General features: G+C 46.0%; 1 protein-coding gene across 1 annotated transcript in view; it reads right to left on the bottom strand.

Annotated features, from left to right (window-relative positions):
- Positions 1-14,615, bottom strand: part of POLR3B (RNA polymerase III subunit B) — a 129,399-nt gene extending 114,784 nt beyond the window's left edge. The window contains exons 1-7 of the mRNA XM_066590492.1: positions 14,478-14,615; positions 12,448-12,480; positions 8,906-8,962; positions 5,469-5,533; positions 1,896-1,971; positions 1,705-1,805; positions 1,364-1,455 (exon numbers count right to left, since the gene is read on the bottom strand). Of these exons, the coding sequence (XP_066446589.1) occupies positions 1,364-1,455; positions 1,705-1,805; positions 1,896-1,971; positions 5,469-5,533; positions 8,906-8,962; positions 12,448-12,480; positions 14,478-14,549 (496 nt within the window). The 5' untranslated portion in view covers positions 14,550-14,615. The remainder of the gene's footprint in view (positions 1-1,363; positions 1,456-1,704; positions 1,806-1,895; positions 1,972-5,468; positions 5,534-8,905; positions 8,963-12,447; positions 12,481-14,477) is intronic.
- Positions 14,616-15,004: the final 389 nt, after the last annotated feature.

Genomic DNA, 15,004 nt, shown 5'->3' with positions numbered 1-15,004 from the left:
TCATTGTAGAAATATGTCTAACTTCGTTGCTGTTGTACTACTGGGTCAGTTGGTCCACTGTGGCATGTAGTTGCTGATATTCCAGACATGCCCCCTGATGCCCGCCTCTAGGATCAACCACACGTGGCCTACAATTGCCTGATCTTCTATGGATGCCTGTCCATAGTTCAACCAGTTTTGGTACATGCTTGATACTGTGGTTCGGGAACAGATAACAAGCATGACCGTTTCAGAAATACTGGCACCACTCATGGGCAGCTAACAATCAGCTCATGACTCACTCAAGTCGCCACCTTTAGCCCTGACCGCTGTGTATGGAATGAGTATTTTTGACTCTTCTTCACAGAGGTATTCTTAGCTTGGAAAGCCCCCATTTTACACCGGACACTTCAAAAAATCCCTAAATCATGATGTTTAAGGACCTGCGCAGAGTCTTTTTAATAGATAAGAGGAAAACATTTTGTAAAAACGGTTGCAAGGCAATAAGTGTAACATAACTTATTGGATAAAGCCGCTTTCATACGGACTACAAAATCACACAATTTTCCGGTGATGCGACAGCGCTACAAAACGCATGTTTGTGTAACCCATGCTTTCCAATGGGTTCCTACTAGAGATGAGCGAGCATACTCGCTAAGGACAATTACTGGAGCGAGCATTGTCCTTAGCGAGTACCTGCCCGCTCGGAAGAAAAGATTCGGCTGCCAGCCAGTGGGGAGCGGCGGGGAGGAACGGAGGGGAGCTCTCTCTCTCCCCTCCGCTTCCCCCTGCTCACTGCCGCAACTCACCTGTCACCCGCGCTGGCAGCCGAACCTTTTCATCCGAGTGGGCAGGTACTCGCTAAGCACAGTGCTCGCTCAAGTAATTGTCCTTAGCGAGTATGCTCGCTCCTCTCTAGTTCCTACACATTAGTGATGATTTCACTGATGCTATGTTGCTCTTTCTGCTGTGCGCTATTTTTTTGTAGACCAGGTTTCCCTATGGAGCCTCCTTATTTATTGCATTGCAGGAACTGGCGATTGTCATGCTATGCCATACATTTTTAACCTTGATATACGCATAGTATATCTTTTGATCTTACATGACCTGCATGGTGATTTCTTGGATGTCTTCTGATACCCTGCCTGTATATTTCCTTTTGCCACTTTAAGTAAACTTCATTAATATTTGGCCTGTGTGTCTGTCAGCCCATGTATTCTCACCATAAATCAACTGCTAAGTGTTGCCTCCGGCTGCAGAGAGGAGAGCTTAGCACATATCCGAGAGCAGATTGTGACGTGGCCATCACGTGGCGCCGTGTTACTGGTCACAAGAGGTTACGTACCAGAGTATAAGCTCTATGGGCTAGAATTCTTCTACTCACCCGGATCCAGCGGGCATTCATTCAACTTTGCAAATTCAGCTGGCGTCTTCCCCATAAGGACACAGTTAGAACTACGCAGCATGATTGGCATTCTGTAAATAGAGAACATCATCGCTAACATTGGCAAAAGCTAGAGAACCACAAAGCTCCTGCTATGTACGGTATAGTATGTGTGTGGCAGCAGAGCAGGAGGTCACCCATACCGTGAGAAGTAGGGAGGACAATGCAGCATATCTTTAAGATGTCCCATAGCTAATAACAAATATATTCTATAGCCCGTCCTGGAACAGCTCTGTACCAGGTCAGACCTGGAGATCGTACAGTGCGGTATTCTCTGTTACCTGCCAATAGGTAAGGCGTTACGGATGATCCTTTGGCTGCCTCTTGTGTATTCGATATCAACGGTGATCGGTGCAGAGTAGGTCATATCCCGAAGACGACACTAAGAGGTTAAAAAAAAAAAAAAGTTCAGTTATTAACCAATCAAAAATTCACAGCCTATAAAATCACTGCAAAGCGCTGACGTCTGCACCTCATGTGGAGATACCGGCCGGGTCACGTTGAAACTCTCCTCAACATCTGGGACACCCACATAAATATTGAGGTACCTGAAAAACAATGGCCAAGAGAAAAAAAGGTTTACTTTAGAGGCAAAAAAAAGGATAAGATTAAGGAAACATTCATGCGCCTCTAATTCTGGCCCAACAGCTCATCTAGTGACTTGGATCATTATAGATTTCCCATGATGCTCATGTGGCATTGGCCTAAGGCGGTAAATTTTTTTTTATTTTTTTGTTTTACCTACAGGCAATAGTAAGAAGTAACTTAAAAATAACACACACTGACCATTTCTGGCCCCCCGCCGGCTCTTTGGACATGCGACAGTTGGTGACGCTCTGCATACAGGCTGACCGCTGCACCCAATCACAAGCCTCAGCAGTGGGCAGCCTGTACAAACAGAGCCAGCTGGAAGAATAGGAGATGCAGTAGGGGGGTGGACCAAGTCGGTCTGTATATGTGCTTTTATTAGCCTAAAAACTAAAATAAATTTCAAAAATCCTTTTAATGGGTGCCAAATATATATATAATGATTTTACACTTAAGAATGTTTATTTTTATTAACCGCTTATAGAGAACTTGGACCTTTAAAAGACACGTTGAATTTTTTTTTGCTCTTGATCTTCTTCATGTTGCTCTGACTTCTACACTTTCATAGTGGCTGTTCGCTTCCAGGGATAAGTATTGGAAATACTTCCCTGGCCCCTGAAGTGTGATCACTATTTTAAAACAGCAAACCGTATTAACCCTTTGCAATCCAATTTTGGATTCAGGGTTTCCTAGGGGGTCTTTCTCTTTCTGCCATTATACAATGGCGCCATCTGCTCGCTTGAGCCAGTACTGCGGTATGTGACATGCTGGAGAGGCCCCCCGACAACAGAGCGGCCAGTAATCAACAGTAAGAATACCCTGCCGGATGTCTTCCGACATCAGAGATGTACAGCCTTCAATCAGAATGTCAGACAGTGGATTGGAAAGGGTTAAAGAGGTCGTTTGGAATTTATTCTATTGATGACTTACCCAGAAAATAAGACATCAATTGGTCGGAGGTGGTCTGCCGCTCGGGATCCCCACTGATCAGCTGATTGCCGAGTCTGCTGTCAGTGCAGACAGTACTGTCAACATTGCAGCGACATGATTTGGTGCTATTGGGACAGCTACAACTAAATTCAACAATCAACTTTTGATAACCTATCGTGAGGGTAGGTCATCAATAGCAAAAGTTCCCTATTTTCGTTTTTTCCTCCCCTTTAAAAAAAAAATAAATTGTAACTCCTTTAAAAGGGGTTGTCCCGCGAAAGCAAGTGGGGTTCAGCACTTCTGTATGGCCATATTAATGCACTTTGTAATGTACATCGTGCATTAAATATGAGCCATACAGAAGTTATACACTTACCTGCTCCGTTGCTGGCGTCCCCGTCTCCATGGTGCCGTCTAATTTCAGCGTCTAATCGCCCGATTAGACGCGCTTGCGCAGTCCGGTCTTCTCCCTGGTGAATGGGGCCGCTCGTGCCGGAGAGCTGGTCCTCGTAGCTCCGCCCCGTCACGTGTGCCGATTCCAGCCAATCAGGAGGCTGGAATCGGCAATGGACCGCACAGAGCCCACGGTGCACCATGGGAGAAGACCCGCGGTGCATCGTGGGTGAAGATCCCGGCGGCCATCTTGCTAAGGTAAGGAAGAAGTCGCCGCAGCGCGGGGATTCGGGTAAGTACTAAACGTTTTTTTTTTTTTAACACATGCATTGGGTTTGTCTCGCGCCGAACGGGGGGGCTATTGAATAAAAAAAAAAAAACGTTTCGGCGCGGGACAACCCCTTTAATTACCCATCGACGTAGCTGTCTGAGGGCTCTTTTTATGTGGGACAAGTTGTATTTTTCAGCCTTCCTATTTAGCTGTACCTTATCATACTCCGAAAAACTTTTTAAAAATTCTAAGTGGAGTAAAATGAAAGAAAAAAAAAACCATGGAAATTCCTCCATCTTTCGGTGTGTCTGGTTCCTACGGCGCACAAACTGCAATGAAAGTAACTGATAACTTGATTCTAGGGGTCAGTACGATTACTACGACACCAAACGTATATCGTTTTGTTTTTGCTGCACTACTTTTATTTTTTTTCAAAAACATTAAATTTTTTAAAATTATTTTCTGCCGCCATCTTCTACAAACAATTACTTTTTTTTTTTTCCGGCAACATAGTCGTGCCAGGGCTCATTTTTTGCGGGACATCCCGTAGTTTGCACTGGAATACATACAACAATCGCTTTGTATCGCATTTTTTCTCGGAGACAGGGTGACCAAAAAAGTGCATTTCTGGGGTTTTTGGGTTTTTTTCTAATGACATTCACCATGCGGGGTAAATAATGCGCTACCTTGATAGATTGGACTTTTACAGGATGCAGCGATACCAAGTATGTGTTTTTGTTTTAGGATTTAGATTCTTTTATTATAAGTATGGCAAAAGGAGGGCGATTTAAACTTTCACTACTATTTAAAAAAAAAAAAAAATGTAAAAATAAAAACAAAGTTTTACTAAAGTCCTGCAGTGGACAACAACATGCGATGCTTTGATCGCTCCTGCAGTACGATGTATCGCCATGGCATTACATCACACTGCTATCAGGCAGGCAGTCTATCAAGCCACCCCACGGGGATAGTTTGATAGGCATTCTGCCAGGACAGCCCTGGGACCTTTTAGAAGGCGTCTGGCTGCCATGACACCTGCAGGGCTCCCTGCGATTTCATCGCAGCGGATTAAAATGATGCTGTCAGAATGGACAGTGGGATTTAAAAGGTTAGCAGCTCCGAACAGCCATGCAGCTGATCGGACCTGTCGCCGCCAGGTGTCGACTGTAAGAAACAACCAGCGCCCATGTATAATGGGAGATCGACGCACAATCTCACTTCATACATACCCTACCGCTTCCCTGAGAGTTACAGAAACAGCAAGACCGAATGTTTCCATAGGCCTGGCCACTTCATCATTCAATCGCAGCACAGAAATGGCGGGCAGCGCTCAACTCACCTGGCGAGACGGGCATGTACAGTTCCCATAGGTAAAACTAGCATCTATCAGATATTTATGACATTCTTTAGATATGTCATAAATGTCTATAATAGGAATAACCCTTTAAAGGCACCCAACTCCCTCATGCTGTGTGAGCATCCACATGTCCCTTGGACTCTGTGCTGTATTGATTCTTCTCAGTCACTGCATTTTGCTGTGTGACATCTGGGAGGATGCGGCTGCAGGACCAATCTCTAGAAAGATCATTCTGTGCGTTAACATCTACTGATAAAACCAGACTACAGAAGAGATTGTTTTGTAGTCAGGACTCGCTAGTCAACCACAGAATTAGGACGTTCAGCAGTGTTACAACGTTTATGGTAGGACCACAGGAGACAGCAGTCCATTCACCCCAATGTCTTACGTTGACGGTCAGGTTAAATCCCTTCTGCAACAAGCAGTTCTCCACGAGCCCCGTCAGAGCCGGAATCTAATGCAACCCTATAACCATCCACAATGCAGCTTGTGGCACAACCACTTACTTTAAATACCACATCGGATCGGCGTCGCTCGTCACCTTTTCATTGGCTTTCATTATTTTTTTAATCTAAGAGAAAAAAAGGGTGGAAAATGATAAAAATTTTAAACAAGTCAAAGAAATAGTTAGGTTAGGTCCAGGCAAGGCGGATCAGGCTGCAAATCCATTCAAATCCCCTACAAAACCCGCGTGTGTTAATGCGGAATTTGCATTGAATTTAACCCTACTGCGTTAATCTTTCTAACTTGTCTAAAGGTCCATTTACACGGGACGATTGTCAGGCAAACGATGCCCGACACATGTCCCTGTGTCTCCTGCACGGGAACTAGCAGAGCTGTCTCGCTCACGGAGTGGCCAGCAGGGGGCAGGGCAGTGCAGCAGATTTGTCTCCTCTCACTCCCCCGCCCCTCTCTAGTCACATAACACAGCGGCCGTTCACTACTGAACAGCGGCTGTTTAAACTGCAGATGACCTTCATCGCTGATGGTTTTATGCTGTATAAAAGATGAGTGATGAGCACGGCATTTCCATTTAAAAACAAGCGCGCAATGCTCCGACTTACATACAGGTTTTTTCAGCTACTTTTGGGGTTTTTGAAATTCCCATCCACTTACATTTTACTGCAAAATTGCTACATATTTGCAGAAGATGTGTGTCAGGAAGTTCTGCAACTGAAAAATCAGTTCCGGACAACTGAAAGGGGTTGGTTTTGCACCAAGCACATGAATATCTTACTGTAAGGCCTCATGGCCACGGGCTTAAAATCCGCAGCGTTTCTCCAGCACGCGGATCCGCGCCCCATAGGGGTGCATTGGACACCCGCAGGTAGTTAAATACCTGCAGATGTCATTTTTCCCGTCAGGCGTGGATCATGCGAGACCCGTACCAGAATTAAACTCACCTGCTCCGGACGATGCGGATCTTCCCTTCTTCGCGGCCGGATCTTCTTTCTTCGGCCCAGCGGATGTGCCTGGCGCATGCGCACGGCACGCTGCCGGCGTGCTGAGCACATCCGCCGGGCCGAAGAAAGAAGATCCGGCCGCGAAGAAAGGAAGATCCGCATCGTCCGCAGCAGGTGAGTTTATTCTGATTTTAGGCCTCATGTCCGCGGGGCAGGAGGGACCCGCTACGGATTCTACACGAAGAATCCGCGGCGGGCCTGATTTTCCCCGTGGACATGAGGCCTAAGGGAGACCCATCACCTTCCATGTAATAGCCATAGAGAACTCTACACCTCACTTCTCATTGTACTATTCAGATGACATCAGAGACTCTCCATTTAAGATTTGCAGGCGTAGCGGGCAGCGAGGCGTCCCAATCTAGCGATCACTAACAAGAAACCAGAAATTCATAGAAAAGTGTACCGTATCCTTAGATTAAAATTTCAATTCTATTAGTAATCAAATTATATGTGAAGAACAAACAAAACCAACACATAACTGCACCCTATAATGTCCCAAACTATAATACCTGGATGAGTAAGTGGAGCGATCACATTTTTGGGGCGGTTACTCCACTTGCTCATACAGATATTATAGTTTTCTATGAATTTCTCATAACTTTTTGTAGCTGTGACTATTTATTTTGGCCTCCGGGGGGCGTTTACTCCTAATATTCCCCGAACAAATAAGCAACTGCCTAATAAGCCACATGTGAGCAGTAGAGCGCGACTCCTCGCCGCCACCTGGTGGGGACTCTCCCATCACTAGACAGAGAAGCTGTAGACCAGGTCCCAAGGGTAAAGTGAGAACGATGCCTTTAAAAAGGGTTAAAGGGGTTTCACACCAGTGTTTTACGACACATCAACATGGTGGTTCATAAAATACTGAACTGTAGAAAGCCTGGCGCACACGAGCGTAATATAAATGCGTATGGCGTGCGCAGTGTACACACACACGGTGAATGGGGTCAGTATATGTAGATGGATTTTCACACTAGTGTGTATTCATTGCGTATAATACGCCTGTAAAAAAAAAGAACGCAGTGGGTTCTACGTACCGCGTGTTACGCGCATTGGAGCCCTGCTGTTCTCTATGGGACTGTACAAAAACACTGTTTTTATGCAACGTTACTTAGAAACAATAGAAGGAAAAAGATTTAAAAAAAGAAGAAACTAGGAATCCGGTACAAGACAAAAGAGGCGACATGCAGCGCCACACACCAGTGAAATGCTGCGGTTTTCTATGAGCCCGGCCGAAGTCTGACTGAGAATGGGCCGATTTAAGCCCCAGCTGCTAACGTACAGAAGGGACACATTTGTGTCTCGCTTCATGACAATTAGAACCCCTTTATAAATACTCTTGTGATGTATGGTAGACCCTAAACTGATTTCCTGCCTCCTACTTTTCTTTGTCCAGTTATAAATACCTAACCTAATTTTCAGGGGAGGACTTGAAATATAAGCCCTACCCCAAAAATAAGCTCTAGCTACACTAAATGGAAAAAAAAAACAAAAAACAACACTCACCTATAGCAGGCGTCGTCCGGGTCCCTCCCCCTGGTCTCCGGCAGGCTTCTGTGCAGTGCAAACAGAACATCGTTTGCTGGTAACAGGGTTTGTAAACCCCGCCTCCAGTAAGCGATTGCTCTGATTGGTTCTCAAGCGTTGCAGCTCAGCCAATCAGAGCCGGCGATCAATGAACCAATCATGGTTATTCAATGTGATGCTGTGATTGGCTGAGCCGTGACGCTCGAGAACCAATCAGAGCAATCGCTTGCTGGAGGCAAGGTAATCAAACCCACTTACCAGCAAGCGATGCTCTGTTTGTGCTGAGGACTGTACAAGAAGCCTGTCGGAGGCCAGTGGGAGGGACCCGGACGGCACCTGCTAGGTGAGTATAAAGCACCCCCCAAAAATAAGACCCTGTGCCGATTTTAAGGCAAAAATTAATATAAGACATGGTCTTATTTACAGGGAAACACGGTACTCCCCCAGATATTAAGGGGTTTTTAGCATGGGTGGATGGATTATTTACTCATGTAAGAGAATCTTAATCTGCATTAAGTCTTATTCAAAAAACCATGTCTGATATGTCTGCATTTTTTTCCTAGCATAGTTTGTCCATGATCTGTGAAAAACGGAGTACACGTAGATGTCATCTGCTTTTTTTGTGCACCCATTGTCCTAAATTTTTTTACATTGGTGGTAGGCCTGTATAACACCACACATCTGCATAGCCCTGTTGACTGTATTGCATCATTGTGCTGTCTGAGGCACAAACATGAACAGCCATAGGATGTTAGCCTCCAAGGACATAACAACAGCTACGCTTCTACCAGGTCTTCACAAAGACCTTCTGATTGAAACGTTGCTGCCGTTATGTCCTTGGAGGAACAAAGACTTTAACATTTTGTACCTTGAAGGCCATCACGTCTCCCTTCTATGCTGCTTGGCGCCATTATATCATCGGTACAACTGCTGGATCCAGGAGAACCACCTACCTCCACATTGATGAAATAGTTGAACGAATCTATGTGCTGCTTCACAAGACCCTTCACCTGCCAAAAACGAAAAAGAGCAGATGAGAAACACAGGTTACTATTACAGTTCGTGTGCCGCTAACTTTGTGCTTGACGTTGTCGTAAAAAAAAAAGCCCACATACAGCAGGGGGTTAATAGCATAGATTGTTTTGGGTCCACTTGGAGATTGCATGAAGCCATAATAAGGCATAGCATGAGACCTAAACATTAGAAACAAAAGTAGCGGGACGCACTGTCTTCTCACCAGTGTATCTGAGACTGCATGCTGTGAGAGGGGAGGAAGAGCAGAAGGTAAAAAGGGTCATCCGAATGGCTCAGAGCAACACTTTAATAAGGCTGCTGTCACACAAGCTACAAAATTGTGCAATTGTGTAACGATGCGACAGCGCTACAAAACGGTTGTATGTGAAGCCCACAGTTTCCAATGGGTTCCTTCACATTAGTGATGTTTGATCTGACCCTATGTTGCTAGAAAAAAAGAAATCGCAGCATGCTCTATATCGCCGTGATTTGCGATATTTTGTAGCCCATGTTTCCCTATAGAGCCTCCTTGTTTATCGCATCGCAAAGCACGAACCTGCAATATCTCTGACTGTCTAAACGCTCTGCACAAGTGCTAGCAACCTTAGCGGTGACGTCAGCGCTCGTGCAGTCGTTTACCCGATTGTTGCCCCGTCTCAATGGCGCATCGGCAAGCATTGAGAGAAAAAAAATGTATAATTACAGAGGCTAGCAAAATAAAGAAAAACACAAAATCTGCAGTTTAGACAACAACATCTTATGGGCCTTTTACGCACTCTGATAATCAGGCACATAAAGGTTTGTGCAGGCCGTCTTGCCCGATTATTGGGTCATGTAAGTCCGCGCTGGAACCTCCGGTCCAATAATCGCTCACTTCTCGACGTCACTTGCTTTTAAGCTCACCCAAAAAACAAATGACTATCCGCTGGCGTGAACAGGCAGCGGCTCGTCTATAAACGACTGCCTGTTTGCAGTGAATGGAGGTGGAGGGACGGAAGAGATCTCAGCACTTGGCCCGTGTAAAGGAATACTAAGAATCAAAAACTTGTTTATCAGCTAATCAGGTCATTTCTGCGCACTCAACGCCTGCGCGTCTCCGTATATCCAGGCAGCAGCCAACCAATGGTAGCTCTATGGAGATAACAGTATTAACCTGTCGTGTGCCAACGAACAGCAGTAAATGAACGCCAATCCACATGCTTCAATCGGTGCTCATTACAATGAATCCATTCTGGCATGTGCAGCAGGTCTCTTAGGCCCTGTTGACTTCTGCGCTATTGATTTCCATTGTTCTCCACCGTCATAGGAGCAAAAGACTATGAAAATTACAAAAGTGCCAGATCTGGTACATGACGGGCACAAAGGGCACCCAATGGACACGATTGACTATAATGAGGTCTGTCGGGTGCGCAGTATTTTGTCCAGCATTTGGAGTGGAGACCTCAGCGCAGATGTGAAGACGAGTCTAATACATAACTATCGCAAGCTAAGGCTTCTTGTCACACTAACATATTTGGGGCCGTATACATGGACAGCATACAACCCTATTATAGCCTACGAGGCTATATACATGGATGGCTTTTCAAACGGACCCACGGTCTGTGCGAAAAATCTCACGGCATGTCTTCTTCCGGTCCATTTCATAGATGAGAAATAACACCTGCCAACATACGACAAAGTGCAGCATCCGTGTATATCAGACAGCGCAAGGATGGGGTCCGTGTGCTACCTGATGCGAGCTGCTCCCATGTCTCTTGGACACAACCTGCATTGGGGCTAGTGTGCACAAAGCCGAAGGGGCAACTAATTTTTTTTTCGATACTTCAACTTTAAAAGGGTCCGTCCAGGGAGGAAGACTCCTTCACCGCACCTCTTTGTGCCCGTCGCATCATCACGGGGGGGGGGGGGGGCTGGCTGTTCCCCTCATCTATTAACTATGTCAGTCTGCTTCTCTGACTCTCTGTTGGCCATGAGAGCGCGCCGGCTTAATTGCTTTATTCGCGTACGCGTTTTTACGTGAGTAATACGCAGCGACTAAAGCCCCCTGACTTCGATGGCTTCATTCACACATGCGTCTTTTTCACGGGACTTTCATTCATGCGAAAAACCGCACCTTAGTACGTATTACGTGCTGAAATAGGACAGTGAAGACCAGCGTAAATAGGCAGTAAAAACACAGGAAACCTGCGTACTCACAGCATACTTGTGCAAATATGGGCCCTTCTGCAGTTTTTTGGGTGCTTGAAGACGCTGCGTATTTACAACCACAAAAAAAAGGGGGCCGAAATATGCAGGGAATCGGCATTTTTCTATCTGTGAATGCATTGCATATTCACAGACCAAAAGACATTCAAGCCCGTCCGAATGAGCCCTTAAAGGGACACCGTCACCACGAAATTACACCGTACACCAAGTTAAGGTGCTGCTATTTTTTTACACTCGTCCATCACCCGCTTCCCATGGGGTCCCTCTGGGACATCTGTGTGGCCTGAAGATTTGTCTCCCATGGACTTCTGTGAGAGAGTGCGCGAATAAGGGTCTGAGAAGAGTTAAAACTTCAGGCCACGCAGACGTCACAGAGGCACACCATGGGGATCGGGCAACAGGGGAGTATTAAAAAAATAATAATTAAAAAAAAAACAAAAAAAAAAAACACACATCCCAGTTCCCATCACTTGGAACAGCACCAAGCTTAGTGTACGGTGTCATTTTGTGGTGACTGTGTCCCTTTAAGACGAGAGACAGTCCCATACCACGGCATCAGGTATCAGAACCAGGCCGGAAGTGGAGGTTCCATCAGCACAGGTCCAACCAAGACAACCCTACTGGACAACTAGAGATGAGCGAGCGTACTCGGTTCGGGTGTTTTTGCACTCAAGTACCGCTTTTTCCGAGTAACTGACTACTCGGACGAAAAGATTCGGGGGGCGCCGGGGGTGAGCGGGGGGTTGCAGAGGGGAGTGGGGGGAGAGAGAGCTCCCCCGTTCCCCACTGCTACCCCCCGCTCCACCACGCCGCCCCCCGAATCTTTTCGTCCAAGTAGTCAGTTACTCGGAAAAAGCGCGGCTCGAGTGCAAAAACACCCGAACCGAGTACGCTCGCTCATTTCTATGGGCAATCTCTTTACGGTGCGTTCACATATCACTGATTGGCTGCAGATTTTGGCACAGACCTGCGGCAGATTTCACCCTTCCAATTCAAACTAAAGGGGTGAAATCTTCTGCAGATCCGCATCCAAATCCGTGCCAAAATCTGCAGCCAATCAGTGACGTGTGAACGCACCCCTATAGCATCAATAGCAAACATAGAAGACCGAGCTGACTTGAATGCTAAGCCAAGTCACAAACAGCAACAAACAAAAAGTCAGCCTACTGCAGCGCGCCTGCTTGTGGATGGTTTCCATTCTTACTCCTTTCTGGAGTTGTTTGTTGCTGAGATATCCCACATTATTTGCTTCTCTGCAGTTCAATAAAATATTTACCTTTAAGAATGCCGGCAATAACTTCCATTTTTCCTGCAAAAGGAATAAAAACGTGAAATAATAGATTAAAAAGTACAAACCGCGGCAAAATGTCTCATCAGCGGCTCTGTGGATCATAACAATCTCATTTGAAGTTAATCAGTAAGGCTGGGAGATCGGCCATGACTACTGACAGTACTGTAAAGCCTGGTAGCCGCCCGCACACACAGGCGCAGTTGCCATCTACATACATCAAGTGAGTTACAAGAAATAAAGCATCAACGAGGAAAAATATGACTGCAGGATCTGACTACGCAGGATTTGTAGTCTGTTGCCATGGAGACACATACATCTGCGTAGTAGCTGTATGCACAAAAATGGTACCAGGTCTGTGGGGTCGGTGAGCCAAACCTCCGACTCCTACATATACGACTCATGCTTATTAAGTGGTGAATGTACTGCATTAGGCCGGGCCCACAAGGCCGTAAGGGGACTCCATTGCGGGGCTACCGCATAGGATTACATCTGTCAGCCCAGCCACGATCCTGCTTACAGCTGCCAAATTGTACTACGTACACCTGTGTTTTTTTAACATACATTTCCTGCACTGTTGCTTAGTGATAGTGTGAATACCCGTCACTCATACGCCACGTCATTGGGTATGGCCCGAGGTTATAACCATAGAGAACAATGGGTTCTATGTTGTGGATATACGCGGTAAAATAGAACATCTCAAAACTTTCCTAACATCCTTATGAGAGCGCTGTGGAATAAGTTGGCGCTATACATGTACATTTCCACCGACTCAACAAAATGGGACTCTACAGCCAGAGATCACTGAATGAAGATAGACCGTCGCCTGTCGCTGTCATCTCTCCCCTGTACGACCTGCCGTGACCCCTCTGTAGGTATCCGTACGGATGTAGCACAGAGACATTAGCGGCACATCCTGTAACATATCCGGTGCCACCACCAAGAGACCTGCACAACCCCCGGTACTCGTATGGCACAGGTTGACAGCTGACAATGCCTGGGGATCAATATAACAACAATCCCTGCCAATAAACCCCTTAGATGCTGCGGAGAACTGCAACCTTCGCCCCTAAGTGGTTAAAGAGGCGGGGAAATAAAATAAAAAGGGGGACTTTTTGTGTTCACACTTTGGACTCTAATCCAGTCCTTCTTCAGTTTCCAGTTTCCCAATAATCTGATTTTTAGGCCTTATTCACATTCGGGTTCGATGAATGAAAAACGGAGCGTTCTGAAAGCGCGTGACATCAATATGTATTTGCCCGTTTTTTTTACGGCCAATTCTTTCGGGAGCTGCTTAGCAACGACCAGATAGAACAAAGCGTATATCCTCTGTGCGCACGCCGGGTTATTTTTTTTTTGCGCACCTACTGACTTGAGTGTGTGACTTGTCTGAGAAGTGAGACCATAATGGGAAATGCAGCGAGGGGGGGGGGGGGCGGAGCACCTGTCTATATGGCCCCACTGACTGTGACGGGTCGGTGTGCTGCCCGCAAGCGGTCAATTGCAAATACGGACAGCGCACGGCTGTGGAAATCGCTTGTGTGAATAATTCCTTAAACAGAAGAAAAATTCGGTGGGAGCCCAAAACGCATTTCGGACCGAACACAAATAAAAAAGCGCGCCTTAATTTATTACACCTTCGTGTGAACGGCAGCGCCGCGGAGGATCCATTTCGTTTTTCTGTACGAGTAAACTTTTAGGGACAAACTTTTTTTTTGTAAACATTACGCTTTAATTGCGAACGGCCTTCGTGATTGGATAGCGCAACGATTTTCACGATTCTGCGTTTCTCAAGTTTTCCGTTCTGCCATCACTTTTTTCGTCTTAGATCAAAGTGGCGCTCAATGGGGGTCATTTATGGGAGGTGAAATGTAACTTTCTGTGTTAATTATAAAAATGGCGCTGGGTATAAGGGAAATGTATGTAAAAACTAATATAATACACACACTGCATGCAGAAGACATAAGTTGTTATGAGAACATAAAGTCTTCTCCACCTGCACTGCTCTGACTCCTCACCTCCACAGTAGCCACAGGAGCTATAAGCTGTTCTTGGGTCAGGACCCCAAACTCCTCGGCCAGCGCATCCATTGCTGCCTCCCCTGCAGCCCAAACACATGGAAGAGCTGAAGTGTGCAGCTAGAAAACCCTTCCCACTACCTCAGGCGCCCGGCAACAAGCGTTCCGCCTCTACCAACATGGCCCACTCCGTCACAACTCTCCGAAGCCGCCATCTTTGTTGAGGGCAAAATACTAAAACAAAACACCGAGTGAAAGAAAATGTATAAAAAAACAAAATAGCGTCTGTATTATCTCCCATACACAGTGTAGAAATATCATACACCTTCCGCCTTCAGGTTGCGCGTTACATCAGGTCACTAGCAGGAAATAATGACTGTATAACACAGCAAGCCTGATAAATACTATGCAATTGCTGTATCTTCTGTCAAGAGACGCTGCGTTATTGCTAAAGAGATATAACTATCTAAGAAATGACCATATACAGCTAGCATATATCACTACACGGCCGCAAACGCAAAGAGAGA

This window comes from Eleutherodactylus coqui, chromosome 2, assembly GCF_035609145.1.
Source record: "Eleutherodactylus coqui strain aEleCoq1 chromosome 2, aEleCoq1.hap1, whole genome shotgun sequence".
NCBI lineage: Eukaryota > Metazoa > Chordata > Amphibia > Anura > Eleutherodactylidae > Eleutherodactylus > Eleutherodactylus coqui.
The sequence above is the reverse complement of the archived record's forward strand: the minus strand, read 5'-3'. Positions and strand labels throughout refer to the sequence as shown.